Source organism: Ursus americanus, chromosome 8 (assembly GCF_024610735.1).
Source record: "Ursus americanus isolate L20-20 chromosome 8, mUrsAme1.1.p, whole genome shotgun sequence".
NCBI lineage: Eukaryota > Metazoa > Chordata > Mammalia > Carnivora > Ursidae > Ursus > Ursus americanus.
The window spans coordinates 14721379-14736504 of record NC_142134.1 but is presented as its reverse complement, the minus strand read 5'-3'; the positions used below and the strand labels follow the sequence as shown (position 1 = coordinate 14736504).

The following is a 15126-nucleotide window of genomic DNA, read 5'->3' as shown; positions in this document are numbered from 1 at the left end:
CTGAAGTCCTGGGCCCACCTCCATCACCACACTCGTCACCCTGCGTTGTCAAACTTGTTTATGCATTCATCTTGTCAGCATAGGGAGGGAAGAAGGGATGCTGTTAGGCACATCTCAGAGATGCCACATGGATGTTCTTACCAAATGTTGACAGCTTGGCCCATTCTCGTTTCTGTTTACTAGTACTTCTTGCTCACTAACCCAGAACTATTCCTAATATGACAACTGCAAGAGTTCAAACCTAATCATTCTTTGATTTATGTATATTACTGTGCATTTGGCACTTTTCGTTTGTAGAGTCTCTTCAAATATCTGTCCTTATTTTATCTCTGCTGTGTTTCTGTGAGGATGTGGGACAGCCCAGAGCTAGCAGAGGAGTTCGGCTTCCTGGTCAGGATGATGGCTTCACTTTGTGGCAGATGGCCTTGGAACGCTGGATTCTACTGTCTTTACATCTGGTATATTTATATTTGTGTAGCAGCTTTGATTTCCTCTTTAACCCAAGAGTTATGAAGAAAAAAAAAATTTTTTTTTTCATTTTGAGGTGTTTGGTTTCATCTCTGTGTTTGCTTAATCCTTTTTAAATTAATTTTCTGCATTTGTGGTTTTTAAAATACCATTTTTTTGGTTTTTGTGGGGGATTTTTTGTTATTTTACGTGTTTCTGTTTGTCTTGATTTACATTGGAAAATTCTTCTTTGCTTTTTATTCTAACGATTTGGAGTTTTTACAGTACAGTCCTCTTTATTTGTTTTTGGTCTTTGAGCCTACATTTTTTTCAACATTAAGGGCAAAATAGTGTCTATTGCCTATTTTGAAATGAGGCATGTTTTTAAGACAGCTTTATTTATGTCATATGCTGATTAGTTGGTGATACTGTGATAGTATTTATTCTGGCTTATTTTACGGAAAAGGGAACTTGGAAATTAAGACAAGGACTATATAGTAGAAGAAATATATACACATAGGACATTTATCTATCCTATGCCTTATATTTTTTAGCATTCTTCTCCTTTCTGTTCCTCATTTAAGATTATGATAGTTTCATCCTGTATTTTTTTCCTTCATGATTCAGATCATTTAAAGAGTGAATGCTACCTTCCAAGTGAGCTTTTCTCTATCAGGGACCAAACAGAAAATGATGTAGCTGTCTTGTATTTCTGTTGCATTTGACGTCATGCAAAATGTCTTCACATACATTTCTCCCATTGAACTATGCAGAAGCTCTAGATGTGGTTTTTTTTTTTTTTTAATTTCATTGCTTATTTATTTGTCAGAGAGAGAAAGCACAAGCAGGGGGAGCAGCAGGCAGAGGGAGAAGCAGGCTCCCTGCTGAGCAAGGCGCCCAATGCAGGACTTGATCCCAGGGTCCTGGGATCATGACCTGAGCTGAAGGCAGAGCTTAGCTGACTGAGCCACCTGGGAATCCTTCCCTAGATGTTATTATCCCCACTTTCTTGTTGATGAAACTCAAGCTCAGAGAAGTTAAGTAGTTGTCTGAGATCCCAAGACACCGAGACCCACTATCATGAACAAACACAGAGGCAGACATTCAACATGAAGCAAAGCAGACATTCAAGATGAAGCGAAGCTGAAACTCAAACCCAAATCATTCTGCTTCCAAATCCCAGGGGTCCTTTAGCTCCAACCTAGATGGACTCATGGTGTAGGTGATTCCTGGAGTGTATGGAGCTGCCATTCAAAGATACCCCAAGGACTGGCCCACGGCCTGGCACAAGGGAGGGACTGAGTTAATATTTGCTGATCAAATGTGTTAGAATAATCATCCCTTCAAAGCTAGATGACATTGTTTCTCTGGATGTCCAACAGATGGTGCTAAATAGCCAAGGGAAGGCTTGAGTGAGGCCGTGAAATTTCATACAGGTCCTGAAAATTTCAAAAACAATCGATATTAAAAATATAGGAAAACAAAAGAGTTACAGTGGCTAAAATACTTATATTTATGTACATATAGAACTAGCATATTTATAAATCAAAACATTTAAATCATTTGTCATAATTCTTTTTAAACAAAAAAACCAGAGGTAAAAAATTTAGAATGATCTATATTAATTAATCAATCCAAAGCAAATTCTAATTTCAAGTTAAATGAAAAAATCAGCTTCATAATTATTTATTAGATTTTGGGGATCCTTCACCACTACTCTTTAGCATCATATCAGCTTTGTTCCCTCAGCTGTCTCTGGATCCACAGAAAGCTTTCGTAGAGTTCATGGTACCTTGCCCATCCCTCTGTGGGAGCTGAGTGGGCAGTGCTGTTCCCAGGGAAGCTTATTGGCTTTTCTCCTTGAGGGCAGAGATCACACCTTGCTTATCTTCATAAGTACTTTGTCCTATAAATGTGAATGGATTAAAAGTCTAAGCCCTTAACTCTGGCCCAGTGTAGTTTTGAGAGGTAGCAGGTCACGTGACACTTGAAGAGGAATGTTCTTATCCTGATTTGTGGGTCCCAGGAGGACAGGTGAGAGAGCCTAACTAAGGGGACAGGAAAATGTTCCTTCCCCTCCAGACAGAGCACATAAGCCTTGTGACTGTGTGTATTCATTGATTCATTGACCTCTCGAGGTAGACTCAAAAACACACTTGTGTTTGAATCACTATTATCTACTCTTTTAAAATAATTTTTTATGCTGCTCAGGTGGGGAAAGGAGTTATATAAGGATGAGATTTTATTAAGTAGCACTTAATCTCCAAATCATATAATAACAAGGTTTTTTTTTTTTTAAGATTTTATTTATTTGTTTATTTGACAGAGAGACAGCCAGAGAGAGAGGGAACACAAGCAGGGGGAGTGGGAGAGGAAGAAGCAGGCTCCCAGCAGAGGAGCCTGACGTGGGGCTCGATCCCGGGAGTCCAGGATCATGTCCTGAGCCGAAGGCAGATGCTTAACAACTGAGCCACCCAGGCGCCCCAATAACAAGGTTTTAAAATGCATTTTATGATGCCTGAAGATTATTACAGGGTCAGCTAAGTATTAATCACCAGCTGGATGTTGAGAACTATGGTAAAAAGAAGTATAAAACCTCTGTGGTCAAAAGAATTATAAAAAAGAAGTGTTTCCCCTTGAAGCTTTTTGTCAGTTATGGGAATTATAGCATATTGCACATGTGATCATTAGAGTCCAGTGTGAGACAGCCCCGATTAAAGTGCTGAAATTTTTAAGGATTAAAAGCTGATTAAGGAGGAAGAGCCATCATTACTGGGCATTTAAGTTTCAGCCACTGTATTGGGTAATTTTTAGTTATTATTTTTATGTAAGCACCAAAAACTCCTGTGGGATAGCTAATTATCTCCTCCTGCAGAAAAGGAAACTGAAGCTCAGAAAGTTTAAGCAGCTCGGGGCGCCTGGGTGGCTCCGTCAGTTAAGTATCCGACTCTTGATTTCAGATCGGGTCTTGATCTCAGGGCTGTGAGTTCAAGCCCTTACTTCAAAAAAAAAGAAAGAAAGAAAGAGAGAGAGAGGAAAGAAAGAAAGAAGAATAGAAACGAAAAAAAAGAAAGAAAAAGAAAAAGAGAAGAAAGTTGTGCAGGTCATGTAGTGAGTAGCAGGCACGGCTAAGATTCAACCTCTGATCTCCTGTAACCTACTAAGCCTATAAATATCTTCCCGTCTCCCTCCAGGACCATTCAGAATGGGCTGATACAATCAGCAAATCTTCCTGGCCAGGGTGTAGCTTAAGTTTAGAGGGTTCCGTAGATTTGATCAGTAGATGGGAGGCAGAGTGTCTGTGTTAGCATTCTGGAAGGAAAAGAGATGGAAAACTCAAAGTGGTAATTAAAGAACATTTAATGAAGGGACTATTTCCAAGGTGGGGATGGTTATGGGAACCTGCAAGGGAAATGAGGTCCTCGGAACAGTTACCATCTCCAGACCTGAGGGGACAAGGGGAGAGAATGACATGGCATGAACCCAGTGTGGCTATGGGAGGAGAGATGCCCCCAGCAGCTATGGCCAAGGTTAGAGGGTCCCCTGCCAAACTGCATCTAGGTGGTGAAGGAATGGAGTAAGGGTTGAGGAAGCAAACCCAACCTCCCTTTTCTCAGGTCTCCAGATTTTCCGTTCAGCCTCCCCTGGGCCAAATGTATGGGAAATCAAAGGGCATGGTACAGTCTGTAGAGGTCAGCCTCAGAGTGCAGAGCAGAGAAGAATGGAGAATTGATGTGGAGCAGAGAACGTCCTGCCCCTGTTATGGTAGGGAGAGTAACAGCGCGTGCCCAGGCTCAAGACGAGGAGTGAGGCTTGGCCTCGGTAGGGGCCTGTGCCAAGCAGCCTCACCACGTGGAGGGGCCGATCCAGGAGCAGCCTCACCGTGTGGAGAGGCTGACGGGGGGAGGGGCATGAGGTTGGATAGGCATGTCCCAGATGTCAAGTAAAGACACTTGATCTTGGGGCGCCTGTGGCGCAGTTGTTAAGCGTCTGCCTTCAGCTCAGGGCGTGATCCTGGCATTCCAGGATCGAGCCCCACATCAGGCTCCTCTGCTAGGAGCCTGCTTCTTCCTCTCCCACTCCCCTTGCTTGTGTTCCCTCTCTCGCTGGCTGTCTCGCTCTGTCAAATAAATAAATAAATCTTTAAAAAAAAAAAAAAAAGACACTTGATCTTAACTCGATGCTCTGTAGTAAGCCAGTTTTGTTTCACATATGCCAATGTTAATTTATTTCTTTTATAGGCCTGAGAGCTAGGGAGACATCCTAGAAGAATGGTAAAGGGAAAGAAGGCAGGGGACACAGCAGAATGTTTGTGGCTACCTGCCCCTCCCCTGGGAGTGTGCAAGTGAGTGTGCGGGTTCCCCTGCAGGGTTCACGTGGCTTTTTCTGTGTTCCAGTGACCTATGGGATGATGAGCTCCAGTGTGTACTACTATACCCGGATCATGTCACAACTCTTCCTAGACACCCCAGTGTCCAAAACAGAGAAAACAAACTTTAAAACTCTTTCTTCAATGGAAGACTTCTGGAAGGTATTTGCAAATGACTTTCAAAGTATTTCTTTCCCGTTGAAAATGGTTCATTTGGCTTCATAAATTCAAGTTAGCATTATCTCTAGGACCCCCTTTGTGCTTGACGCTGTATGAGGTGTAGGTTATGGTGAGTTGATAGAAGTTATGGTTCTGTCGAGAACCTGGTGTGTGCCTTGCACCGTGCTGAGTGTTTCATAATCGCATGGTAACCATACAAGGTAAGGGCTAATGTTACGCCCCGGTGGTAGTTGAGGAGACGAAGATTCAGCATGCTTGCACATGGTTAGGGAGTAAGAAAAATGGACTTGTTTCTAGCCTGGCAGGCAGTTCCTCACCCTAGTCTATAATTCACTCAGTCATTCATGATTCAATAAATATCCTTTGAGTATCTCCTAGGATATATGGCCCATAAGGGCAAAATTTGGTTGTTTTGTCTTGCTTTGTTTTTTGTCTTTGGTCTCTTTGTTGAGGATGGCATGTACCCTAGAACAGTGCCTGATACAAGGCAGGCATGTTCTTTCAGAGATCTCTAATGTGAAATTCAACCCAGCCCCTCCCCCAGTTGTCACAAAATCCAGCATAGTAACCAAGGATAAGCTACGAGTGATACCGTAGGAGAAATGTTACACTGATCTGGGAGGTATGGTGCTCAGAACCTAAAAAAATTGGAAGGGACGCTGGAGGGGAAAGAATTGTTTCCTCCTGCAGAGATGCTTCCTAAAACTCCTACTAAACCCTGAGGTCAGAGCTGGTGGTTGTAAAGAAAGAGGAAACTGGACCGTGTAAACCCATCAATACCGGTGCCTAAAAATACTTGGCATCCAAAACCATGCATGTAAGACAGGGATCTCTCCCTCCTCAGCAGGGCAAATCAGTCCACCTCTACCGATTGTCTAATAAGATAAGGCACTGAGAAATAGCTGCTTCTTCCCAATAGGCAGACTAATGAGAGACTTGTCCTGTAGCCACAATTCCATGGTAATGAATGCCAGGCTCTAAGAGCAGGGGCAGGGGCAGCTACAGAGTTCACCATATGACAAAATAACCCAGACACTTAAAAGATCCACCAGGTGGCATACTGGCAATCAAAACTATAGTCTTTTTCTCTCCAAACAAGTTTGGAACCTTGTGGGATGCTATTTTAATAAGGAAAAGTAAAATTGATCATGGTTGTGGATTTATGTCAACCACCTCCCCCCTCCACCACCTTCAGTCCTAGCGCAAAAATCAGAGTTGCCATTTATTAAGCACCCACTGGGTACCAGGGTAGCAGCCATGCAGAGAATGGATATAATCGATGCAGGAACCTTGGCTCAAAGCTGGATCCTGCTCAAGGCCTCACAGCTAGCAAGCAACGCTGCAAGATCCAACCCAAATCTTCCTGACAGCAAAACCCACCCTCGTCATTCTACCGTGCTTGCAGAGTTGCCAAACTGTTGGTCATGCAAACATTCCAGGAAAGAGCAAAGCAGTCACTAAGCTTGGGACTCTTCAAAAAAATTTTCACAAATGTTTCCTTGGTTTTCAGTTCACAGAAAGTGCCTTGTTGGATGGGCTGTATTGGAAGACGCAGCCCAGCAACAGAAGCGAAGCTGACAACCGAAGCTTCATCTACTACGAGAACCTCCTGTTAGGGGTGCCCCGTATCCGGCAACTCAAAGTCAGAAATGGATCCTGTTCTATCCCCCAGGACTTGAGAGATGAGATTAAAGAGTGCTATGATGTCTACTCCGCCAGGAGTGAAGACAGGGCTCCTTTCGGTCCAAGAAACGGAACTGCGTAAGTGTCTGTGCCCAGCGGCCATGCGCGCCCCGACTTCTCATTCACTCACTCATTCATTCATTCATTCATTCATTCATTCATTCATTCATTCATCCTCTAACCCCTTAACCAAGGACTTAAACCGTCGTACCTGGTTGAATATTTTACTCTATCTCATATCATTAAGAAGGGAAGTGGCAGCTACTACCAGATGCTATTTAAGAGGTGACTTCATATATTATCTCATCTGCTTTTCACAAAACAACCTGAAATACGTGTCATCTCCATTTTGTCTATGAAAAAATTAAGGCTCACTTACCCGAAGCATCACAGCTTGTAAATGGAACCAAGCTGGAATTTAACCAGCCTGACTCCAAAACCCGTGTTTCTTCCACTAAACCACATTGCTTCTTCCATTTTAATTACACTGTTGGTGTGGCTCCTGGCCACCCTCAGCTCCTCATCCGTATTCAAGCTTCTAGAGTGCAGGGACTATATTTTGTTCACTGCTGTATTCTCAAAGCCTTGACCACACTGCCTGGTAACTAAAGCTGCTCAGTAAATAGCCACCATGGTGATTTCCACTACAAGATGGACTGCCATGTATCTAAACCATCCCTTGATTCTGCCCTATTCTCAGGTTACTCCCATTTCTCCTTCCCTTGAACTCCACAAGCTTCTGGAAAGAATAGCCTTCACTTGCCACCTCCATTCCCTTACCATTGATTCACCCCTTAAATCTTAAACCCTGTGTCTCCGACATCTCTCTTGGAAGCCACCAATGGATTTGTTGAGTTTGCCAACCCAATGACCAATTCTTGGTCTTCATCCCATGCAACCTCTGCACAACCCGGCCGTGTTGATTGCTCATTCTTTTGACTTCTGAGAGTGACACTAAACTTTGGGTTCCCTTCATTCTGTAATCCTCCTCTTAACTCTCCCGCTTCTCTCTTATTCCTAGGTTCTGGCAGGTACCAATATTCAGATCTCTAAATTTTCTTTCTTTACATTCTTTCCCTTGGCATTCCAGTGGCTTCCTCTCTCGTGTCTATTTGATAATTTATCATTTCTGCAACAAATATATGGAATGTTACATTGTGCCAGCATTTTCTCAGCAAAGTCTCCCTCTTCTAGAAATACCCTTGGTGCTGGCTGGGTAACAAAGCAGCAGGAAACAAGACAGAAACAAATCCCTTGTCTTCACAGAGCTTAATAGGAAACCAAAAACAAATCTGTATCCTACCTATGTCCTACCAGCTCCTTTGCATTATCCAAAAGGAGTCTCCAGTCATTTTTTAGATGTCCCTTCTCCCTCTCTCCAGCTTCCAAATCAGAGGCCACATTCTGCCGACAGTCACTGCAGTGTCATCTGTTCATCCTTCCTGTCTTCTTGTCTTCCTGTCATTGCTGTGGTTCAGGCCTCATCATCACCTCTGGGTTATTGCAGGCATGGCTATCAGAGCCCCCAGGACCACTCCCAGGTTCAGGGATGTGCTGGAAGGATTCACAGGATTCGTCCTCTGGTCATGTTCATGGCTAAGCTTCAATGCAATGAAAGGATAAAAGCAAAAGCAGCAGAGAGTTCAGGCACATGGAGCAAAGTTTGTAGGAAACTACGTGCAGGCTTCCAAAAGTCCTCTCCCAATGAAGTCACACAGGACATGCTGAATTCCTCCAGTAACGAGCTATAACAACATGTGTGAAGTGTTGTCTCTCAGAGAGGCTCATTAGAGACTCAGGGCCCAGGTAGTCACTGGCTGCTGGTCACATAGGCAGCCACTGCCTAGCGGGTACTAAAATCCCAGAGTCCCAGAAGGAAAGCAGGCATTGGACACAAGCCACTGGGTTTGTGCAGACAGCCTAGGCACGGCCGCTCTTCCCAGTCACACAACGTTTTTGTTGGTTTTTTTAAAAAATTTATGTATTAGAGCACATGCATATAAGCGGGGGGTGGGGTGGGGTGAGGGCGTGAGGCAGAGGGAGAGGAAGAAGCAGCCAGTCGGGCACTTTTTGTATCAGTGTAAGGAGCTGTTTATCAGTCATGTTCCGAATGCCAGGCAAGGCACAACCTTGCAAGCAGGCCTTCCTAGGGAAAGGCCGTCTCAGACCCGCTGTGGCCACTTTTTTCTACACATGAGCCCTCTGTTCTCACCACTCTAGTCTTTCCTGCAGCCACCAGAGGAACCCTGTTCCGTGCCTCTCAGTAACCTTCCCTCAGTGACCCCTTCCTGCTTGCTCTTCACCATCTGATCACAGTCTACCCGTCAGCCTTCTTTCTTCACATTACGAGAGCTGAACTCAGCTACCAGCTGGGTGCCTCGTACTTCTCCAGCCCTGCCTGCCTCAGGCTCGAAAATGCCCTTCCCATCTTCTGGTGCCTGCCTGACTCCTATTTACCTTTCACAGCCCAGGTCCACTGCGGCTTGTTTCAAAAGCTTTCTCCGATGCGCCTTTCCTGTCACCGGACTCCCAGACAAGGATAGCTTTCCTCTGATCTGAGCCATTTATCTTACTTCTCTGATGGATATCATCCACCTACCTTGTATTTTAATTGTTTCATTACTTTTCTCTCCCTACTTACTATATATTTGAGAGAGAAAGGAACTTGCTTCATCCTTTTTTTTTTTTTTTTAAGATCTTTTATTTATTTGACAGAGAGAGACACAGTGAGAGAGGAAACAAAAGCAGGGGGAGTGGGAGAGGAAGAAGCAGGCTTCCCGCCGAGCAGGAAGCCCGATGCGGGGCTCGATCCCAGGACCCCGGGATCATGACCTGAGTAGAAGGCAGATGCTCAATGACCGAGCCACCCAGGGGCCCCTTGATTCATCCTTATATCCTCATTAATGCCAAAGAAGCATCTGGTTCCTAAGAGAGCCTCTGTCAATATTTGTGGATTAAATTCCCAAATGCCCTGGGGCACCTGGGTGGCTCAGTCAGTCAAGTGTCAGACTCTTGATTTCAGCTCAGGTCATGATCTCAGTGACCTGAGATCGAGCCACATGTTGGGCTTTGCAATGGTCATGGAGCCTGCTTAAGATTCTCTCTCTTTCTCCCCCTCTCCCTCTGCTTCCCACCAATCTCTCTTTCTCCCCTTCTCCCCCTCTTAATTTGAGAGGAATTAATTGATTAATTAATTCCCAAATGCCCTGCGGAGTCTTGTTTAGTTCATTTGCCGACAGTGGTACTTGATGAACTTGTGCCTCTTGGCTGCAGTTTTCTCTGAGAGCCTAGAGTCATCTAGCCCCTGAGTATAGTTACCCAGGGAAGACAACCATATAAACTAAGGGCTGATAGACAGTTTCTAGAGACAGGCAGTCCTGGTGTAGGTTCCTGACAATACCCTCAAAAGCTCGGAGACTGAGTTGACCTCACTAAGCTTCAGGGCCCTCATTCCTAAAATGGGGATAATAAATGTATGAGAATTAAATAAGAAAACACGAAGCACCACACCAAGCACATTACCCAGCTTGATAAGACTTATACTGATTTATTCCATACTCTGTCTTACCAGGAACCAACTGTCTTTGTATTTGCTGTAAGTGTTCCACTGATTTTATCTGTTTGTTTCGTTTTCATTTTGTTTTTTCATTAGTTGGATCTACACAAGTGAAAAAGACTTGAATGGGAGTAGCCACTGGGGAATGATTGCAACCTATAGCGGAGCTGGCTATTACCTGGATTTGTCACGAACAAGAGAGGAGACGGCTGCTCAGGTTGCTAGCCTCAAGAAAAATGGCTGGCTGGACCGAGGAACCAGGGCAACGTTTATTGACTTTTCAGTGTACAACGCCAACATTAACCTGTTCTGTGTGATCAGGTGTGTACCAGGGGCCCTGATCCGTGCCACGTCTGTGTATTTGTAGGTACATCCTAGTCTTGCGAGAGACCAGGAAACCATTGCTGCAGTTGGCTAAAAGAGTGCCGAGGATCAGAGCCGAGAGCAAGGGAAGGGTGAAAACCAAAGGCTTAGTGGGATAAATATATTTGGTGGAAGGGAGTTAGGATCCTAGAATATTATGAGTTGGGAAAAAACTTAAGTCTGGTCCAAGTTTATCCCAAAGCTGGAAGCTTCCCAGAAAAAGCACTGTGTTCTGCTAACATGTGTTCTTACTCATGATAAGGATAATCATGAGTGGCCTCTGGCCACCAAATCTCGACTCATTGCCCTGAGTTTCCCATTCTCAGATGAGGCCCATGCTATTTTAGAACACAAGCACAGCAGGCAGGGGCTATGGCTAGATTCAGGAGGATACCCACGTATCTGCCGACACACAAGACTCACCAAAGGCACATGAAGTTCCTTCTAAGATCCTGTGACATTGCTGTCATGATCGCTCTGGTCAGCGGTGAGAAAACTGACGAAACTCCTCCGTGCTTGTCTGGGGCCTTTTGTTCATTCATTCATTTATTCAGCAAACATTTATCGGACACTTAATATGTGCCAGGCACTGTTCTCGGCTCTTGGGACACATCAGTAAACCAAATAAAGATCCCTGCTCTTGCAGAGCTTGCACTCAACCAGGAGGAGAGAGATAATAGACAATAAACAATAAACAAAAGAAACAAATTAATTAAAAAGTATATTAGAAGGTAACATGTACTATAAAGAAAAAGTAGAACAAGGCAAGGGGGATCCAGGGTTACCCCATTTAATCCTCCTGGTGAACATGTCAGCAACACCTAGACATCGCTGGCATGAATTTCTTGCACATACATTTACCAACCAAATAAGAAGGATACATTCTCATAATATCCCTATTTTGTGATCATTTTTGAGGCTAAATGCACATCAGCTTTACATGGCCAGTTGGATTTTTCCAGACCGTGTATTTAACAACTTTTGAAGGAAACACTATCACATGAAGTCCAATAAGAGTTATTACTAGAAATGAATGAAAATCAGTTGCAATCATTATTGAACTTTTCCTAATGATTTCAGTGTGGATAGAGAGAGGATAAAAGCGGGCACTCAAGTCTGATTGCCATTGAAGGGAATATCTATAGAAGGTCTTGAGTATGTCCTCCACGTCCTCCCCATACTTTACGAGTGAATATTGTCAAGGCAGTTACTTCATTTATCTGTGCTGCTGTCTACGTTTCTGGAGGGGCTGATGGATGCAGGGCCAGAGCAGGACAGAGAGAGAGGACTGGGCACACAGAGGCTACTTTCTGCCCTTCCGAGTTTACGCTGAGGCTGTGACGAGGCGCTTCATTTCAGTATTGCTTCCTGGGCTTTTGGTTCTTAGCCCTCTTCTCTAACACATCGAATAGGAAATAAAAAACAACAAACAAAAAACAGGAGATTGACAGTAAAGAAGAAGGAAGAATTTTCACCCTTCTTTGACCAGTTCTAATTGGCCATAGTCTCTGCCTGGACCTGATTATTGCTCATGCTTGAGTCCTAGACACTCAGGCTCTAGGTGTGGCCACCCATCCTGCAGTGGGAGAGATGGTTATTCCTAATAGTCCACTGAAGGTCTTTTACAGGTCTTAAAGTTAAGGAGCTAGATATTCTTCTAGTTTGATAGGGAAGCTGTACCATTAAAGGAGTCATTTAACTTTCTCACTGTGACACCTACAAAATGGGAATTTGGCAAGAAACATCCTCACTTCAGTTATGCTAAAACACTAAACATCAGTGCCGTCAGTATGAATGTAAAAAAATACATGTTACTGTTTTAGACTATCAGACATTCACCGAACACCTATTAACGATAAGGCTCCGGGAAGGGTAGAAAGAATAGCCCCTAGGGCAAATTATTCAATGCTAGTTAGGTGATACCGAATGAATGAAGGAGAAACCCAGTTTGTGTATATATATACATACATGCATATATAGAGACACACACGTATACACACACACAAACACACACATCTACTTCTCAACAGGCCATACACGTTTAAATGCATGAGTTATATTTCTTAGGTTCTTCATTGCCTAGTTAAATTACTTGTATTTAATAGAAGTCCTAGAAAGGCTTATTTGTTGATTAACTTCTACATTAAGAAAAAAAAAACCCCAAACTAGAGCATTTTTAGCAGTATAAATACCAGAGGGGAGACTCAGGAGGAATAGTCTCTTTAGGAGGACGTGGGAAACCTTGTTCCTTTGGGGGCACAGAATTGTGCAAGTACGTAGCTGTAATCAAAAGTATTCTGCCGCTAGTTTGGGGTGACTTGTGGTTGCAGTTGTAATCCCTCATTAGTGCAGGGACAGAACAGGTGGATGTCCTTTCCGGGCTGCATCCATGTGCTGTTGTTGTTACTGTTTTAATTGTTCTTATTGCAACGCAGGTTATTGGTTGAATTCCCAGCAACAGGCGGTGTGATCCCATCTTGGCAGTTTCAGCCTGTAAAGCTGATCCGCTCTGTCACAACTTTTGATTTCTTCCTGGCAGCCTGTGAGATTATCTTTTGTTTTTTTATCCTTTACTATGTGGTGGAAGAGATATTGGAAATTCGCATTCACAAGCTACACTATTTCAGGAGTTTCTGGAATTGTCTGGATGTTGTGATCATTGTGGTAGGTTTGAGAACACCACCAAATTCCCTATAAAAACATGTTAATGAGAGTCCTTTATCTGTCTCCTCAGTATTGTGGACCCTGACATTCCTGAGGGAGAATCTAAACGTTCTCCTCTGCTATATCAACGTCAGTGTTATGAATTACTTCTTCATTTTGCATGAGTAACCCTTCCGAATACAGAAGTAGAGAGGTATTTATGAGAAGCTGTCAATTAGCCACACTAATAACAAGAATAACTTTGTGGGGCACCTGGCTGGCTCAGTTGGAAGTGCATGTGACTCTTGATCTTGGGGTCATGAGTTTGAGCCCCACATTGGGTATAGAGGTGACTTAAAAATAAATCAATAAATATTTTAAAAAATGAAAGAGATCCATATATGCTGATACAGCTAGAGTTCCAAGACAAAAAAAAAAAAGAATAGCTTAGTAATTCATATTTGGCTTTGGCATGCCATATGAGACATGAGGGAGAAAAGAATGTTTTGTTTATTCTTTTTTTTGTTATTGTTAATGATATTTTTCTTCAACTACTAGCAAAAAATTATTTTGTATTTTTCTGCTCATGTGTCAAGTTACAGCAAGAAGAAACATCTTGAAAATATTTGGGGTGGCAGAGAAAAACCTCCCTGCAGTTTAAAATTTCCTGCCAATAGTTCAGTGTACAAAATACCAGTGAGGGACTATCAGGGTTTTCTGTATCAGGTGCAAGAAATCAGAAGGCAGTGAGGTCAGGGTCGAGACTATGAAGCCTTGTAGCTCCCCTGCCTGCCCTTAACTCTGTTATAACTCATTACACTTGTTCAACATGGCTTCCCTTCCACATCATCCTCATCACTTCCTTCCAGGGGTCTCACTGGGGAAATGCATTTTTGCAAACTTTTCTCCCTTCAGCAAGAACACATAATCTTTTGCTGAGTCCTGTTACACACTGAAGCAGATAAGGACATGCTTGATTGTTACGTGCCTAAAAGTCCATCCTTTCTGCTGTCCGCTCACAGAGGTGCCCCCCTGAAATCTCAGTAAGTGGTGCATTACCCTATCAGCGTTCTCTCTTCTGTTACCCTACTTCTTGGCCATTATTCTCCCCCTGCCCCTAACAACCAAAAATTCATTTGGGCTTCGTGAAGCATTTACATCAAGTCATTTTCAAAGCATCACTAGAATTAGTCAGCAAAATTTAGAAACTATGCTCTGAAATATGTTATTAAGATGTTTTAAATACACAAAAATGTTATTCATATGTGAGTAAAAGAATGCTTAAGACATTGAAAAGAACTATATAGATCTATATTGCATGACAATAATAACTGGGGCAATAACAATAATATCGCTGACGCTTTAGAAGTTGTGTGTGTCAGGCACAGTTCCGAGTGCTTTTCACATCCAGACGTACCTTCAGATCTCACCATAACCTTAGTCACTCTGCCATTGCCTCTCAAGCCACATGCATGTGGACTTCAGAAAGAGCTTTTACTTAAAATACAAATTCCTGTAGAATACGGGGTGGAACCCATTCGACCCTGATGCATTTAGAAGTGCATCCCTTCTCTCATGATGGCTGTGTAACATCACACAGTGCCTGTAGGTAAACTCTTGATCCCCAAGTTCTCAGTATATTAATAACAGTAACAAAGGAATTTCACCATTTAAGGAAGCAGGAGAGGCAAGGATACTGGAAGTAATTTTTCAAAATATTTCTATGCTGCAAGATGGAAGAGTGTGGTCCATATACCTTGAAAATTGTTCTAGAAAACAATTATCTTTTGGAACTCTAAGGTTGCAAACCCTGCCTTTTTAGTTTGTATGGATATATTTATAGTTCAGTCATTGAGAATAATGGTAAAAAGGTGAGTGTGATATT

At 43.1% G+C, this 15126-nt stretch overlaps 1 protein-coding gene across 1 annotated transcript in view; it reads left to right on the top strand.

Annotated features, from left to right (window-relative positions):
- The window catches only part of PKD2 (polycystin 2, transient receptor potential cation channel), a 52795-nt gene that overhangs the window by 15851 nt on the left and 21818 nt on the right, over positions 1–15126 (top strand). Inside the window, exons 3-6 of the mRNA XM_045791618.2 lie at positions 4845–4978; positions 6507–6757; positions 10332–10556; positions 13034–13262. Coding sequence (XP_045647574.1) covers positions 4845–4978; positions 6507–6757; positions 10332–10556; positions 13034–13262 — 839 coding nt within the window. The remainder of the gene's footprint in view (positions 1–4844; positions 4979–6506; positions 6758–10331; positions 10557–13033; positions 13263–15126) is intronic.